The 15,298-nt window shown below is 65.5% G+C and overlaps 2 protein-coding genes and 1 pseudogene across 3 annotated transcripts; 1 reads left to right on the forward strand and 2 right to left on the reverse strand.

Annotated features, from left to right (window-relative positions):
* Nucleotides 1–1,750: 1,750 nt before the first annotated feature.
* Nucleotides 1,751–2,839, forward strand: LOC144293452 (interferon-induced transmembrane protein 1-like). The gene is made up of 2 exons (XM_077864513.1): nt 1,751–2,083; nt 2,520–2,839. The coding sequence occupies exons 1-2, from the start codon at nt 1,898–1,900 to the stop codon at nt 2,712–2,714; spliced, it is 381 nt and encodes a 126-aa protein (XP_077720639.1). The 5' UTR covers nt 1,751–1,897; the 3' UTR covers nt 2,715–2,839.
* Nucleotides 2,840–8,412: 5,573 nt separating this feature from the next.
* On the reverse strand, nt 8,413–10,093 carry LOC144293453 (interferon-induced transmembrane protein 1-like; annotated as a pseudogene). Its single transcript, XR_013360682.1, has 2 exons — nt 9,131–10,093; nt 8,413–8,692 (listed from the first exon to the last, which is right to left on the reverse strand). The product of XR_013360682.1 is annotated as an interferon-induced transmembrane protein 1-like (transcript).
* A 768-nt stretch (nt 10,094–10,861) lies between these two features.
* On the reverse strand, nt 10,862–12,053 carry LOC144293454 (interferon-induced transmembrane protein 1-like). Its single transcript, XM_077864515.1, has 2 exons — nt 11,713–12,053; nt 10,862–11,181 (listed from the first exon to the last, which is right to left on the reverse strand). Exons 1-2 carry the CDS (start codon nt 11,890–11,892, stop codon nt 10,987–10,989), a joined length of 375 nt encoding a protein of 124 aa, XP_077720641.1. The 5' UTR covers nt 11,893–12,053; the 3' UTR covers nt 10,862–10,986.
* Nucleotides 12,054–15,298: the final 3,245 nt, after the last annotated feature.

Below are 15,298 nucleotides of genomic sequence, written 5' to 3' on the forward strand. Positions count from 1 at the left end.
GGGGCTGTCAGGCCTCCGCTAACGCACTCTGCTGAGTGTGCGCTGAATGTCACAGTGAGCAGCGGCCAACAGGGTGCCCCCAATACCCCGGACCCGGACCCGGGTGTCTCAGGTAGCGGCCAACAGAAGGTAGTGACGGGAAGGGCTCGCGCCTGTGGAATTCCGCTGGGAAAGCAAGTGGGGGTCCCGGGGTCCCGGGATGGAGTCCCGCATCGGCTCCCTGCAGGGGGCCTGCTTCTCCCTCTGCCTGGGTCTCTGCCTCTCTCTGTGTCTCTGTGTCTCTCATCAATCAATCACATTAAAAAAAAAAAAGCAAAAGGAAATGAGTAAGACTTAGTTTAATGATCTATTTTATTTGAGCCAAAATCCAAAATGCATCTCAAAAAAAAAAAAAAAAACCAGTAAAAAATATCATCAATGAAATACATTACACCTTACCAAATTTTTTTTTTTTCTCATCAAGTCTTCGAAACTACTGGTGTTTTACACTTACTGCTCTTCTCCTTTGGGACTCAAGCGTGGCCATGGGGAGGCCACGGACTCAGCCAGCAGGGAAGTCCCAGGGGACTGGGAACCCACCCGGAGGACACCGAGGGGCAGGGGCGGTGAGGAGGGCAGGGCCGCACAGCAGGACAGGGAGGAGGCACCGGGGTCCTGGAAGAGCCCGGGGTGTCCGGATGGATCCTGACCCGGTCCAGGAGGGGAGCAGGGGACCTGGAGGGATGCTGCCATTGAACACCACGGGCCGGAGCAGGGCCAGGCCTCCGTCACAGCTCCTTGCGGTGAAGGGGCTGGTGCAGTGGTCACGGCGGTGGACGGCGGTGACACAGCGTCGCTCACCGCAAGCAAGACCTTTCTCTTGCTCTGCTGACCCATCTTGCTGGGGGAGGAGGGGATTGTTGAGGAAGAAGAAACATTGTAAGTTCAGGAAGGGCTGGGAGTGGGGCAAGCCCCTTCCGAGAGCCACCCCTGTGTGTTTCCCCAACACTTCCCCTGATGCGATGGGGGCGGGGTGCGTGACCTTGCTGGCCTGTGCCCCCGGGGCCGCCACATGGACCCTTGACACAAGCTGGATGCCCCTTCCGCCTGCTGGGTCCTGACCTGGGCATGCACAACACCCCACCCCCTCCCCACCACGGACTCCAGGGCAGGAAGGGGAACAGATTCCAGACAGGAGGCCTGCGACCCCTGGGATGCGGCCTGGGGAACTGGGGGCTCTCTGTGTGGGGCCTGAGGGGCCTGCTGTGAGCTGTGGGGACCCTGCAGCACCTGGAGTCTGGATGGGGGCGAGGGGGGAGCCTCACAGGCCACGAGAGGTCCTGGGGCCACCCTGAGCCCTGGATGAGGAGGTGGGGCAGCGGGGACAGCACCTGATAGAGAGCCTGGGACAGGGAACCCCCCAGAGACCTCAGCCCTTGACCCACGAGCACCTGCCAGCACCCACCCAGCACCTGCCAGCACCAGCCCAGCACCCACCCAAGCACCCGCCAGCACCAGCCCAGCACCCACCCAGCACCCGCCAGCACCAGCCCAGCACCCACCCAGCACCTGCCAGCACCAGCCCAGCACCTGCCAGCACCAGCCCAGCACCCACCCAGCACCCGCCAGCACCCGCCAGGCACCTGCCCAGCACAGGTGTATGCTGATAGTGAGTCCTTGGGTCTACGTCCTGCCAGCCCAGTCACCCAGTTACAAAACAGTAGGAAAGAGGAATTTCTGAGAAAGCAGAAGGAAGCTGAGATGGGGACAGGGGACCAGAAGGTGGGGCCGAGCTCTTCCAGGGCCCACCTCCTGCACCCAGGCTTCACCCTACAATGGTCAAGGCTCTGGCCACCTAGCAGCACTTCCCAGCTCCTCTTGCCTGGCAACCACACACAAACATCCCCAAAACTCAAACATGGACCAAGACCAGTACAAGGTTCCTGAAACTGGAGCCCCCCAGAGCATGGTTCCCGTGACGACCACCGTGATCAACATCCGCAGTGACACGGTCGTGCCTGACCACATCGTCTGGTCCCTGTTCAACACCGTCTTCATGAACTGGTGTTGCCTGGGCATCGTGGCCTTCGCCTACTCCGTGAAGGTGGGTGGGGGTGGGAGGGGGAGTCCCTGGGGTGCGGGGCGGGGGTGGGGGCGCCTGTACCTGCAGGGAGGCTGCAGCAGCCCTACGCCCAGGGTCCCACGGGTTCCCCTACTGACCGATACTAGAAACCACATCCCTGGGCTTCCCGTGTGGCCCCAAGCCCCCCCAGGAAGAAGAAAGGACCTCGGGGGAAACTGAGGCCAGGGAGGGGCCAGAGCCGGGCAGGGGCGACCCCGGGGTGTCCAGGGGGAGCCGAGGGCCGAGGAAGGACGTGGAGGCCCCAGAAGGGACAGGCCCCGGGGCCCCGACCTGCTCAGGCTCCAGGGAGGGGGACGGGGTCCTGGGTGGGGGTGAAGGGCAGGGCCTGCCAGGGTGCCCCTGAGTCCCTGGTCTGGGAGGACCCGCCCCTCACCCCATGTCCGCGTGTCGTCCCCAGGCCAGGGACCGGAAGATGGTGGGCGACCTGACCGGGGCGCAGAGCTTCGCCTCCACCGCCAGGTGCCTCAACATCTCGGCCTTGGTCATGGGCATCATCCTGGGCATCATATCCATTGTCCTTCTGAGAATAGCCTTTGGCGCGGCCTACTGGGCCCTGTTACAGGTCATGCAGGAGAGGAGTCGCTACCACTAGGCGCCCCAGCAGGACGCCCCGGGCCCCTCCTCACCCGCCGGCTGGGCCCCAACGCCCAGCCCTCTGCTCCGGGTGTACAGACCGGCCTGTGTGCAGCCGACTTCAATAAAGTGCCATGTGTGTGACTCGCTGTGACCTCCCTCCCGGAGTGGGGGTGTGTGCGGGGAGCCCCCTGTGCCCTGGGCCTGAGCACACCGGCCCCCTGCCCAGTGTGGGGCTCCAGGGAGTGGGCACGTCCTCAGGCTGGGCTGGCTGCTGGCCGCCTGTGAGGAGCAAGGCCTTGCTGGGGTCCTGGGGGGTCCCCGACCCAAGGACGCCGTGAATCCAGCACAGCCTGGGTCCTGAGGGTGAGGCTCCGCCTCCCAGGTGTGTGGGAGCCGCGGGGCTGGGCTGGGGGGGCACAGAGCTCTCCCCTGTGCGCTGACGGCAGAAGCGACAACCACACCCCGCGACTAAGCCCGTGGACAGGAAGCCTGAGAGGAGGGACCTGTCGCCCCACTGTGGCCCGGCCCCGCAGGATGCAGCGGCTGCCCAGGGCCCCGCCAAGGGTCTCCAGGCCACTGGGGGTCGTGGGGTTTGGGTGTGAGCTGAGGCCAGAGCCTGGGCCACACATGGGGTGTGGGCGTGGTGTGTGGGTCCGTCCTCGGCTCCTTGCCCCGGGCAGCAGGCGCTTGGCTAAGGCAGTGGTGTGGGAGGCCCCAGAGGGGGTGGGTGCTGGGCCCGGTCTACAGGCAGCCTGCAGAAGGTGCGGGAGTGGGGGGGCCGCAGGCGGGTGTCCGGGTGGGACCCTGTCAGGCGCCTTGCCTGGGATGTCCAGGCTGCCGGGTCCACAGTGGGGCAGCCCCGGCCCGGCTCCCTCCCTCAGCAGCCTCCAGGCCTGGTTCTGTGCTCCCTCCGTACCTGTACCCGGAGGAGGGACCTGGCAAGGCCCACCCCCCTGTGTCAACCTTCCTGGTGCAGGGCCCTGGGCTGCCGGCTGCCTGGGATCCCGGGCCAATTCCGGAGCCCAGCAGTGTGCCTCCTGCCTGGTGGGGAGGAGGAGGGACATGCTCTGGGCGCTGCCAGGCTGGTCTGCGTGGGTGGGGGCGGCTGCCTGGGGTGGCTCCTCCCTCCCTGGACAGCAGATCTGAGGAGCGGCCCATGGCTCTGGCCCATGGCTCTGGCCACCTCAGCCGCCGTCCCACCTAGCCCTGGTGTCCAGCCTCCACTTGTCCGCTCTCTACCCCGACTGTGGCGCTCACCACCGGTGCCTGAGCCTCCCGCAATGACGGGCTCGCCGCCCGCCGTCCTGCCAGGGCTTCTTCCGACCTGAACCCGGGGACACAGCAGGTAAAGCTGGAAACCCCATAGGAGGCTCCGGCAGGCAGGACGACGGTGGGCACCCCACTCCGCGGCTGGGGTGAGGGGCGCCGGGAGGCAGGTCTCAGCCTTCTCACCTGTGACGCGAGCAGACTGGCTGGCGGGGCAGGCCCGGCAGCCACCTGTACAGTCAGTCCCCGCTGCCCACAGCCAGCAGGAGGGGGTTTGAGACCAGTGTGTCACCCTGGGAAGAGGAACAACGGCCAGTCTATCCTCCAGTAACTGGGCACAGGGCGCTGGCCCCACCCGCCAGCCAGACCCCGACCCAGGTGGGCCCCGGAAGGCCGTGTGGAGCTGCAGACCCAGCCGGCCCGGGCCGGAGGGTGCACACGGCGGTCTGCCCAAGTCCTTCCTTCCTGTCTCGAGATGCACGTGGGCCCCGAGGGGACATCTGGCAGCCCTGCCCACCACGAGCGGGGTTGTGTCACATGCACCAGTCGGAGCTTGGAGAGGGCCCGGCCCTAACACTCTAGAGGATGGGGCAGAACATTCCAGATCAAGCAGGCAGTGTGTGCTGCCTGCGTCCTCCACCCCCGCTGTCCCACACTGTCCCTCTGCTCCTGCCTGGACGGCAGGGACCCCCTGGACCCGGAGACAGGAAAGGAAGAATTGCGAGTCTGCTTGTCGGGGGTGGAGGAGTGTGAGGCAGAGAGCTGGGCACGCCTGTGCTTGCACCCGGCGCCCACGGGGCCTTGAAGGTCCCGGGGCACAGGCTGCGAGCTCCAAGAGGGGGAGCTGGAAGCTAAGGGACCCACCCGGAGCGGAGCCAGGGCGCCAGGGGGTCGGGGCTGATGGAGGCTTGAGGACACAGGCGACCACCCGCACACACGTCACGTTCGGGACGAGACCCAGGCAGGCCCCGGGGGGCTCCCGCAGCACCGCGCATCCGCTTCCAGGCAGTTTGGTCGGCTCCAAGCTCGGCCACGGTGCTAGGAAACCCCGAGAACCCGCCAGCGCACAGATCCCACAACGCGTCCCTCGGCGGGGCCTTGGGCGCCTGCAACCCCGGCCCAGCCGCCAGGGGACGGCCACTGCGCTGCCGCAGGGGCGGGGGGGGGGGCTCCTGGGAGCCCCTGGGCCTCACCCTCACCCCAGGAGCTGTGTAGTCCACTCCACGCTACTGGCCTGTGTAGCACGGACGACCTGGGGCGGCGGCAGCCCTGGGGCCAGCGGGGGTCCACCCGGCCCTCCCTGACCTCCCCCCACACCGGGCACCAGGGCCAGGTCCTCTCCCCGGGGCCCGGTGCTGGGTCCATCAGGACACCTTCGGGGTCGGTGTGCGGCCACAACACCAGGACCACAGCGAGGTTTCACAGGACACCTGCAGGGTGGGGGGGTGAGGGGGGCGGTGGGCAGGAAGCAGCTGGGGGCGCCCTGGGGGTGCTGCACAGTGAACTGGGAAACGCGAGGCTGGACTGGGGTGTGGAGCCCACTGGCCCCCAGGCTGCGGCGAGAGCTCCCAGCGGCCCAGGACTGCGGGCAGCAGAGGACCTGCAGCCTTGGCTCTCGGGCGGGGCCGTGTCCTGGCTCCCGAGCTGAGCCGACCGACCCCTGAGAAGGGGGCGCAGGCCGGAAGCAGAAGGGGAAAGTCCCCACTTCCTCCTTCACCACCACACGACATCCACAGAGCAGGTGGGGGGGCAGGGAGGGAAGGCAGGGGTGCGTGACCTCGCTGGCCTATGCCCGCGGGGCTGCCACATGGACCCTTGACACAAGCCGGACGCCCCTTCCGCCTGCTGGGTCCTGACCTGGGCATGCACAATGCCACACCCCCTCCCCACCACGGACTCCAGGGCAGGAAGGGGAACGGATTCCGGACAGGAGGCCTGCGACCCCTGGGAAGCGGCCTGGGGGCCTGGGGGCTCTCTGTGTGGGGCCTGAGGGGCCTGCAGTGGGCGGTGGGGGCCCTGCAGCACCTGGAGTCTGGATGGGGGCGAGGGGGGAGCCTCACAGGCCACGAGAGGTCCTGGGGCCACCCTGAGCCCTGGATGAGGAGGTGGGGCAGTGGGGACAGCACCTGACTTGAGAGCCTGGGACAGGGAACCCCCAGAGACCTCAGCCCTTGACCCTCCAGCACCCGCCCAGCCCCGCCCAGCACCTGTGTAGCCTGACACCAATCTTTGGTTCCGCTTTCCGCCCTCCTGGACCCAGCCAATTCCCAACTCCCTGAGCACCAAAATATGAATTTTCAGAGAAAAGGAAACCACTGGGGAAGGTGGGGCCCAGAGCTGCCTCCCGCGTCCGCCCCCCACGAGCTGCATCGCCCACCATGAGCGACAACCCTCTCCCATCCGGGGGGGCACAGCCCCTGCAGGTGGAGCAGAGCCCATCGGGGGGTCTGAGCCGACCAGGGGGAGCACAGCACCCCCCCCACAGTGACAGCCTAACCAGTGGGAAGCCAGGACCCCCAACCCCAGGTCACTCCAATGGACTTCTCCTTTACAACAGCCCCTCCCTCCCCCCCCCCCAATCTATGAAAGATCTTTGTTCCTCTGTTTTGGGATTTTTGTACAGTTGTGCCATCGTTTGCCTTTCTAGAATTGTAATTTTCTACTCGTCCCTATTAAACCCATTTGGCAAAAAAATAAAATAAAAAATAAAAAATAAACCCATTTGGCGGTCAAATAACCGGCAGCTTTAACCTTAGTTTAACCCAGTTCCAACGTGCGGGGGGAGGACGGGCCACACGCACTAAGCAGCGTCAGACCCCGCAGGGCGTCAGCATCGCCTCCATTCCCAGCCCTTCTGCCCAAGGGTCAGCGGGTCGCAAGGGCCAGGGTTCATTTTTACCAACTGTCCCTGGACCCTCGTCACCAGCCGGGGCCGCACCTGTGCTCTGACCACGTGGGCCCCCCCCGGAGCCCTCCGTGGCCTCTTGGTTGTACTGATTCGCGAGAGCGGCCCACGGAGTCGGGAGACGTTCTCCTTCCCACGTCCCTAGCGGCTCATGCAAGGACGCGGGTCGGGAGCAGACAGATGGAAGAGATGCCAGGGCGGGGGTGGGGAGACGTCCACGGCCGTTCCAGGCACAGCACTGTCCCCACGTCGGCCGAGGTCCCCAAGCCAGGGGTTCAGAACCTCGCCCTTAGGGTTCCCGGTGCGGAGGGTGGCCCGTTCGCGGGTGGGGCATCGCCGCGGGCACGGGCCCCGGCCTGAGGGGCAGGCACAGTCACGTTCTCGCAGCTCTTGGGAGGATGGTCACAGCGGGCAAAACCGTCCCTGAGCTGTGGTGCCTGCCGGGAGCAGGGTCCTGCTGGGAGGCGACCCTCTCGTGCTGCCTACAAAGCCCTTCGAGGTGATGCTTTTGCAAACCGGAGGACGGAGCTGAGGCCTCCCGCAGGCCAGGGCGGCCCACGGGCAGGTGCTGGCTGCGGAGCGCGGGGCGGAGGGGCTCCACCCCTGAGTGCTTCCTCGAGGCCACGCGCTCCGGGGCCGCCAGGTGCCCGGGCCCCAGGGTGGGTGGCGGGGTGAGGCCGCGGATGAGCCTCGGAGGCATCGCAGCACCTCCCAAGGGCGCTCTGGAGGGAACAGTCTCTTCCGGCCACGGGGGCAGCGGTCCCGGGATGAAGACGGACAGGCGTCCACGCCGAGACGCCCGGGGCGGCCCAGAGTAGGGGCGGGGAAGGGAGGACGGACACGCTCCTCGGCAGCAAGGGATCCGTCAGGTGCTGCGGATCCGGGAAGGTGGGGCTGCCCTGCCCACCCGGCCGGGGTCTCACCCCACTGGCCTCTTGGGGCCGGGATCGCCTCCTTCACCGACTGGACAGCTGATGGGCCAGAGTGCTCCCCTCCACCCAGGGTACCCCGAGTCTCCCCCGTGCATCTGCGAGTTAGGACGCCGGATGCGGGGCAGGGATGCGGGACTGGGGAACCGCAGCCGGGGCCCCAGTGCTCGGGGTCTGCCTTGGGGCAGCCACAGTGTCCCCGATACGGAGGCCACGACACGAGGAGGTGATGATGTGACCCCACTCGGGGCAAGGGTACACCCCAACTCGAGAGCAGGGACACGGAGCTTATACCGCTGGACGTAGAGGCTGCGCTCCCGGCAGCAGGTGTCCCGCCACCTTCCCCGCCACGGGGTCCCTGGGAGCTAGGAACAGCCTGAATCTACTGCCGCTCTTCCCCACACGAGCCATCGGTCAGGGCGCAGACTTCTGGGGAGTAGGGACCCCTCCCACGACGCCCTCCTGTGTCCCCGCAGCCAGAGGCTAGATGCAGGCCAGGGCCCGACGAGCCCACCTGGCACACGCGCCGGAGCAGGTGCAGGCGGGCGACGGGCCGAGGGTGGGCAGCGGGGCCGCGGGCGTCTCCAAGGGCCCCCCAGCGAGAGCGCAGCAGGTCACAGGCACGTGCTTTATTGACACCAGCGCTAGAGGGACCTGAAGGTGACAGTGCAACGGGAGGGGCCCCGAGGCCTCCGGCACCGACTACGACCCTCCGTAATGTTTTACCATCTCGGAAACTGTTTCGAAAATCACCAGGGAGCCGGTTGAGACAAGAATGACGAAGGTGACGGTCAGGAGGAGGCCCAGGACCAGCGCCCAGATGTTGAGGCACCTGGCGGTGGAGGCGAAGCTCTGCGCCCCGGTCAGGTCGCCCACCATCTTCTGGTCCCTGGCCTGGGGACGACACGCAGACAGTGGGGTGAGGGGCGGGTCCTCCCAGACCAGGGACTCAGGGGCGCCCTGGCGGGCCCTGCCCTTCACCCCCACCTGGGACCCCGTCCCCTTCCCTGGAGCCTGAGCAGGTCGGGGCCCCGGGGCCTGTCCTTCCTGGGGCCTCCACATCCTTCCTCCGCCCTCAGCCCCCCTGGACACCCCGAGGTCACCCCTGCCCGGCTCTGGGCCCCTCCCTGGCCTCAGTTTCCCCTGAAGTCCCTTCTTCTTCCTGGGGGGGCTTTGGGGCCACACGGACAGCCCAGGGATGTGGTTTCTAGTATCGGTCAGTAGGGGAACCCGTGGGACCCTGGGCGTAGGGCTGCTGCAGCCTCCCTGCAGGTACAGGCGCCCCCATCCCTGCCCCGCACCCCAGGGACTCCCCCTCCCACCCCCACCCACCTTCAGGGAGTAGGAGAAGGCCACGAAGCCCAGGCAACACCAGTTCATGAAGACGGTGTTGAACAGGGACCAGTCGACGTGGTCGGGCACGACTGTGTCACCGCGGATGTTGATCACGGTGGTGGTAGCGGGAGCTGCGCTCTGGGGGGCCCCGACCCGAGGACCACCACCTCGTACTCCTCCTTGAGCATCTCGTAGGTGGGGGGGCCAGCGGCGCGGGCGCCAGGGAGCAAGGGCCGAGGGGCGCGGCTCATGGTGGCAGGTGCAGCTCACAGGATGCAGACGCGGGAGGCAGCTCGGGGCCCCACCTTCCCCAGTGGTTTCCTTTCCCCAAAGTTTCTGTTTCCTGGATTTTCTGAAAGTGGTGAACTGGCCAGGTACCAGGAGGGTGGCCCCAGACCCGGTGTCAGGTTACAGGGGGCCGGGCGGGGCAGGCTGAGGACAGGTGGTCCTGGCTCTCTCCCTGCTCAGGGGTGTGCAGGGGGTCCCCGGGCCTGTTCCCCCGCCTCCCACTCCCCGCACCCTTGACCTGCCCCCGCTGGTCTCGGCTTATTACTAAAAAGGGTGGAGACGGGCCGCCTGCGGGTGCTCCCTGATCCCAAGGAGCCTCCGCTGGAGCTTCCAGCAAACTTTGGAAAACTTGTAAAATAGGAGACTTGGGAATCACACACCACAGGCGTAGCCTCCTGGGCACAAGGTGTCAGGTTGTCAGGTGCGTGTTGGAGGCCGAGGGACAGGTGGAAGGGGGTCGGGCCGGGGGAGTGCAGGGAGAGAGAGAGAGGGCCCTGGGGGGAGCCCTGGCCAGGAGCATGTGTGGAGCCAGAGCACCCAGGAAATCAGCGGGCGGCCCCAGGTCACCCGGTCGGCAGGCAGGGGGCAGGGTGACTGCAGGCGCCGGCCTGTGACCTGGGTGTCTCTGAGGACGTAGGGACTTGCCTTCCAAGGAGGGGACAGGAGCCAGTGGGGGTGCTGGAGGCTGCTGAGGGAGGGAGCTGGGCCGGGGCTGCCCCACTGTGGACCCGCAGCCTGGACACCCCAGGCAGGTGCCCGACAGGGTCCCACCCTGACACCGGCCTGCGGCCACGCATTCCCACAGCCTCTGCAGGCTGCTGTGTAGACCCGGCCCAGCACCCACCCCCTCTGGGACCTCCCACACCACTGCCTGTGCGAAGTGCCCCCTGCCCGGGGAGAGGAGCCGAGGACGGCCCCACACCCCACGCCCCAAGCCCCCCGCCCACGCCCCACGTGTGACCCAGGCTCTGGCCCCAGCTCACACCCAAGCCCCATGACCCCCAACGGCCGGGAGACCCTTGGCGGGGCCCTGGGCAGCCACTGCATCCTGCGGGCCGGGCCGTGGTGGGGGGACGGGTCCCTCCTCTCAGGCTTCCTGTCCACGGGCTTAGTCACGGGGTGTGATTTTCGCTTCTGCTGTCAGAGCACAGGGGAGAGCTCTGTGTCCCCCAGCCCAGCCCCGCGGCTTCCACACACCTGGGAGGTGGAGCCTCACCCTTGGGACCCAGGCTGTGCTGGACTCGCAGCGTCCTTGGGTCGGGGATCCCCCAGGTCCCAGGCCAGGCCTTGCTCCTCGCAGGCTGCCAGCAGCCATCCCAGCCCGAGGATGTGCCCACCCCCCGGAGCCCCACACCGGGCAGGGGGCTGGTGTGCTCAGGGCCAGGGCACCGGGGGCTCCCTGCCCCCCGCCCCCCGCCCCGGGAGGGAGGTCACAGCGAGTCACACACATGGCACTTTATTGAAGTCGGCTGCATACAGGCCAGTCTGTGCACCCGGAGCAGAGGGCTGGGCGCTCGGGCACAGCCGGCGGGCGAGGAGGGGCCCAGGGCGTCCTGCGGGGGCTCCTAGTGGTAGCGGCCGCTCCCCTGCATGGCCTGTAACAGGGCCCCGTAGGCCGCGGCGTAGGCCATGCCCAGAAGGACAATGGATATGATGGTCAGGAGGAGGCCCAGGACCAGCGCCCAGATGTTGAGGCACCTGGCGGTGGAGGCGAAGCTCTGCGCCCCGGTCAGGTCGCCCACCATCTTCCGGTCCCTGGCCTGGGGACGACACGCAGACAGTGGGGTGAGGGGCAAGTCCTCCCAGACCAGGGACTCAGGGGCGCCCTGGCGGGCCCTGCCCTTCACCCCCACCTGGGACCCCGTCCCCCTCCCTGGAGCCTGAGCAGGTCGGGGCCCCGGGGCCTGTCCCTTCTGGGGCCTCCATGTCCTTCCTCGGCCCTCGGCCCCCTCTGAACACCCCGGGGTCGCCCCTGCCCGGCTCTGGGCCTCTCCCTGGCCACTCGCCCCGTCAGGCTGAGCAGCGTTCAGGGCAGTGGCTTCCTCTGGCCCAGACTCAGGCTCCAAATCCGACGTGAGGAGGCTCTAGCGGGGAGGAGAGCTTCTGGGGATGGTGGGCACAGGGGGACCCTGCCCTCCACTGGCACCACGTGCGCCCTCCCTGCGCCTCCCTGGGGTCGGTCACACGGGCCGCACATCCCCCTCGCGCACGTGGGTTCTCCCCAGTGCCCTCTGGGTGGAGGTCCCCGAGGTTGGCACCCTGGGCGGAGGCCCCGGCCCGCACCCACCCACCTTCACGGAGTAGACAAAGGCCACGAAGCCCAGGCAGAACCAGTTCAGGAAGATGGTGTTGAACAGGGACCAGACGACGTGGTCGGGTACGACCGTCTCCACCGGGACGTTGATCACCGTGGTCGTCGCAGGAGCCGTGCTCAGGGGGGCCCCCCGCACGTCCACCTTGTTCTGCATCATCTCTCGAGGGGAGGCACAGGCGTGCCCGGGGAAGAGGAGTGCAGGTGGCTGTGTGGCCCCGAGCTGGTGTGGCCGGGAGCTGGGCAGGCTGGGGGTAGGTTGGGCTTCCCCGAGGCTCAGGTTTCCTGGTGCTGTGCAGGCTCCGTGGGCGGGGGCTAGGCCGGGCTGCTTGGCCTAACTGTCACTCACTGTCGTCTGCGTGACTCATATCTTATTGGCCTTGATCTATTGTCCCGTCAACGGCCTCACACAAGGTGCTGCTGCACCCACTGGCAGCGGGGGGCCCTGGGCCTCCGGCACATTCCTGCCTTGCATTTGCGGGCCTGGCACTTAAGTGCAGGACGTGCGTGTGGCACCTGACGTGGGTGCCCTCTGGGTCCGCCGTCGCCGCCCGGGGCCTGTGCCCAGCGCCTGGCGGTCGCAGGTCCCCGTGCGCCCCTTGGGGCTACCCTCCGCGGGGCTGCCGCGTGTCTGCGCATCTGGGATTCTCCCTGGGCTCGTGTGCTGCAGCCGCATCTCAGGCGTCTTAGTGTCTGTGGCTGCTTTGTTACTCCCTGGGGCCCCGGAGACCCTGTCGTGTGGACGCAGGGCCTGTGTCCCGCAGCGGTGACACGCTGGCGCGCAGCTGCTGGCTCGCGGGCCGCCGTGGGCGACGCGGGGCACGGCCGTCCTGGGCACCTCGCAGCAGCTCTGCGTACCCTGTGGGCATCTTCCCTCTGGGCTGCGCCCTCTGTCACCACGGCCGGCCCTCGGTCCTGGGGTTGCAGGGAGGTGACCTGGCCCCGCAGGGCCTCCCGCAGCGCTCAGCTAGTGCCCACGTCCTGGGGTGCCCCGAGTACCCAGGCCCGCTGTGGGGGTGAGTGTGTCCCCCGGGATCAGGTCCCAGCTACCAGGACCGCGGCCTGCCCGCCACACCACTCCCCACGCCCCACTGGCCCCAGCGGCTGGTGGCCTTGGGCTCCCCTGAGGCCGCGGAGGACAGCCTGCTCCGGGCAGACGTCCCAGCACCGGGTCCCTGCCAGCCGGGAGCGCCAGGCCCTGTCCTGTCCCTGGTCCCCCACGGGGCGCGGGGCGGGATCCCGGGAGCTCAGGACTCTGGGGCCCTCGCTGGGTCTCCCACAGACGCTCGTGTCCCCTTGATCCACTGCAGCGACGTCCTCCTCAGCGCCAGATCTTCCACGTCCGCGTAGATGCGGCCTGTCCTCTTACGGACGGCCTGTTGGGATGAAGCCTCGCGGCTTCCTGGGCCCCGAGCCCCTTCCCTCAGCCCCGCGGCCTTGGACCCGGCTCTTTGGGGTCCTTTCCCGTTGTCCAGGCCACGTCGGACTCTTGCTGGTGCCTGGCGGCTGCTCCCTCCAGAGCATGGGCCGTCTTCCCTCGGGTGCCTCAGCGGTTTCTGGTGGAAACTCGGTCCGCAGGACATGCGGCAGCAATCCCGGCTCTGGTTTCCGGTTCCCGGATTCGTGCTTGCCTCTCGCTCTAACATGAGTGCCTGGCTTGGGTAGTTTTTCTCCCCCGTGACCCCCGCCCCTGAGCCCGCTCAGGTGGGGTCGGGCAGGAGCTCACCTGGGCAGCGCCCTCCGTGGCACTAAGGTAGCCGCCCCTCACCTGCACAGGGAAAGGGAAAGGGGCTCAAGTCCTTGCCAAGGAATGTGTTTTGCCTAACATTTACTAGCATTTATTTTATTTAAAGGTGATATGGTTTAATTTTTTAATGAGATAAAATTTGCATAACAGAAGAACTCGTCATTTTACCAATGGAAAATGTGCAGCGTTTGTGACTTTTCATGTGTCTTGGTGTCGTAGGTGTCACAGTCCTATTGGTCTGAACGTTTCCTTTTCGGCAAAAGAAACAGGTACCCACAAGGCAGAAACCACATTTCCTCGCCCCTACTTCCTTGAGCTGCCCGTCTGTTCGGCTTCCCTTCTGTCGGGCATTTCACATAAATGGACGAGCTCAATGAATCCGAACTCCTTCCTTTTTATGGCGGATAAATGTTGTACTGTACGATTGTAACGTACTGTCCTTATTCAATATTGATTAATTGATGGACATTTCAGTATTTCCCATTTTTGGCTCTTATGAGTAATGATGTTGGGAAGAGTTGAGTGCAGGTTTACACGGACACGTTTTTGGTGCTCTGAGGAATGACTGGGTCATGTCACAACTTAATGTGTGTTTTTTTAAGATTTTATTTACTTATTCATGAGAGGCAGAGCGTGAGAGAGAGGCAGAGACACAGGCGGGGGTGGGAAGCAGGCCCCATGCAGGGAGCCCGACATGGGACTCGATCCCGGGACCCCGGGGTCACGCCCTGGGCTGAAGGTCGCGCTAAACCGCTGAGCCCCCCGGGCTGCCTGTGTGATTTTTTTAAAGATTATTTATTCATTTTAGAGAGAATGAGCAGACAGCAGGGAAGGGGCGGGAGGGGGAGAATCTTGAGCAGGTTCCCTGCTGAACGCGGAGCCTGACCGGGGGCTCCATCCCAGGACCCTGAGATCATGACCTGGGGTGACACCAAGAGTCGGCTGCTTACCCGACCGAGCCCCCCAGGCTCAGTCCTTTTTGAGGATCTTTCAAGCTATTTCCACCCACATTGCGTGACAGTCTCTGTTTCTCCATATTCTCACCAACACTTATTTTTACGTTACACCAGGCAAGCGCCGGTCCGTTATCTGTCGGTGGCGGTCGCTGTGGTCTGCGTGGGTTTCCTCTGGCGATGCTCTCCCTGTGCCTCCTCACATCCTCATCGCTTGTCCCGGTTTGGCCGCAGGAAGTCTGGGCAAGTCTCTGTCCTTTCACTCGTGCAGCTGCTTGTGTTCCTGTGGGACTGAGCTCTGAACTCCTGGCCCTTGTGGGATCCGTGAGCCGCGAGCGTGCGTTGCTCTTCCGCGTTCTCGCTGTCCTGAGCGTGGTCTTCGAGGTGCAAACATTTTAACTTGTCAAAGTGCAATTCGTCCGTTCTCTTATTGCTCATGTTATGTTTAAGAACAGCATTGCCTAAGCCAAGGTCACAAGTATTTACACTGATGTTTCTAACAGTTTTGTAGTTTTAGCTCTCATGTTGGGTCTTGGGCCCATTTTGACTTAATTTGTGTATAGTTTGTAAGACGGAGGTCCGACTTCATTCCTTTCCAGGCGGATCTCGGTTAGCGTCGTGTGTGGAAAGGTGTTGGCGCCCTGGCTGAAGGTCAGCTTGCCGTCGGTGGGGGTTTATGGCTGGACTCTGAACTCTGTCCCGCGGGCCTGTATGTCTGTCCTCGGGCCAGGGCCGCACTGTCTTGATTACAGTAGCTTCCTAGTAAGCTTTGAAACCACGAAATGTGAGCCCCTTACTTTATTCCGCTTTTTCAAGATTGTTGGTCTGATAATTGGCCTCTGAATTTCAGGATCAGCTTGTCCATT

Source organism: Canis aureus, chromosome 21 (assembly GCF_053574225.1).
Source record: "Canis aureus isolate CA01 chromosome 21, VMU_Caureus_v.1.0, whole genome shotgun sequence".
In the NCBI taxonomy this organism is placed as follows: domain Eukaryota; kingdom Metazoa; phylum Chordata; class Mammalia; order Carnivora; family Canidae; genus Canis; species Canis aureus.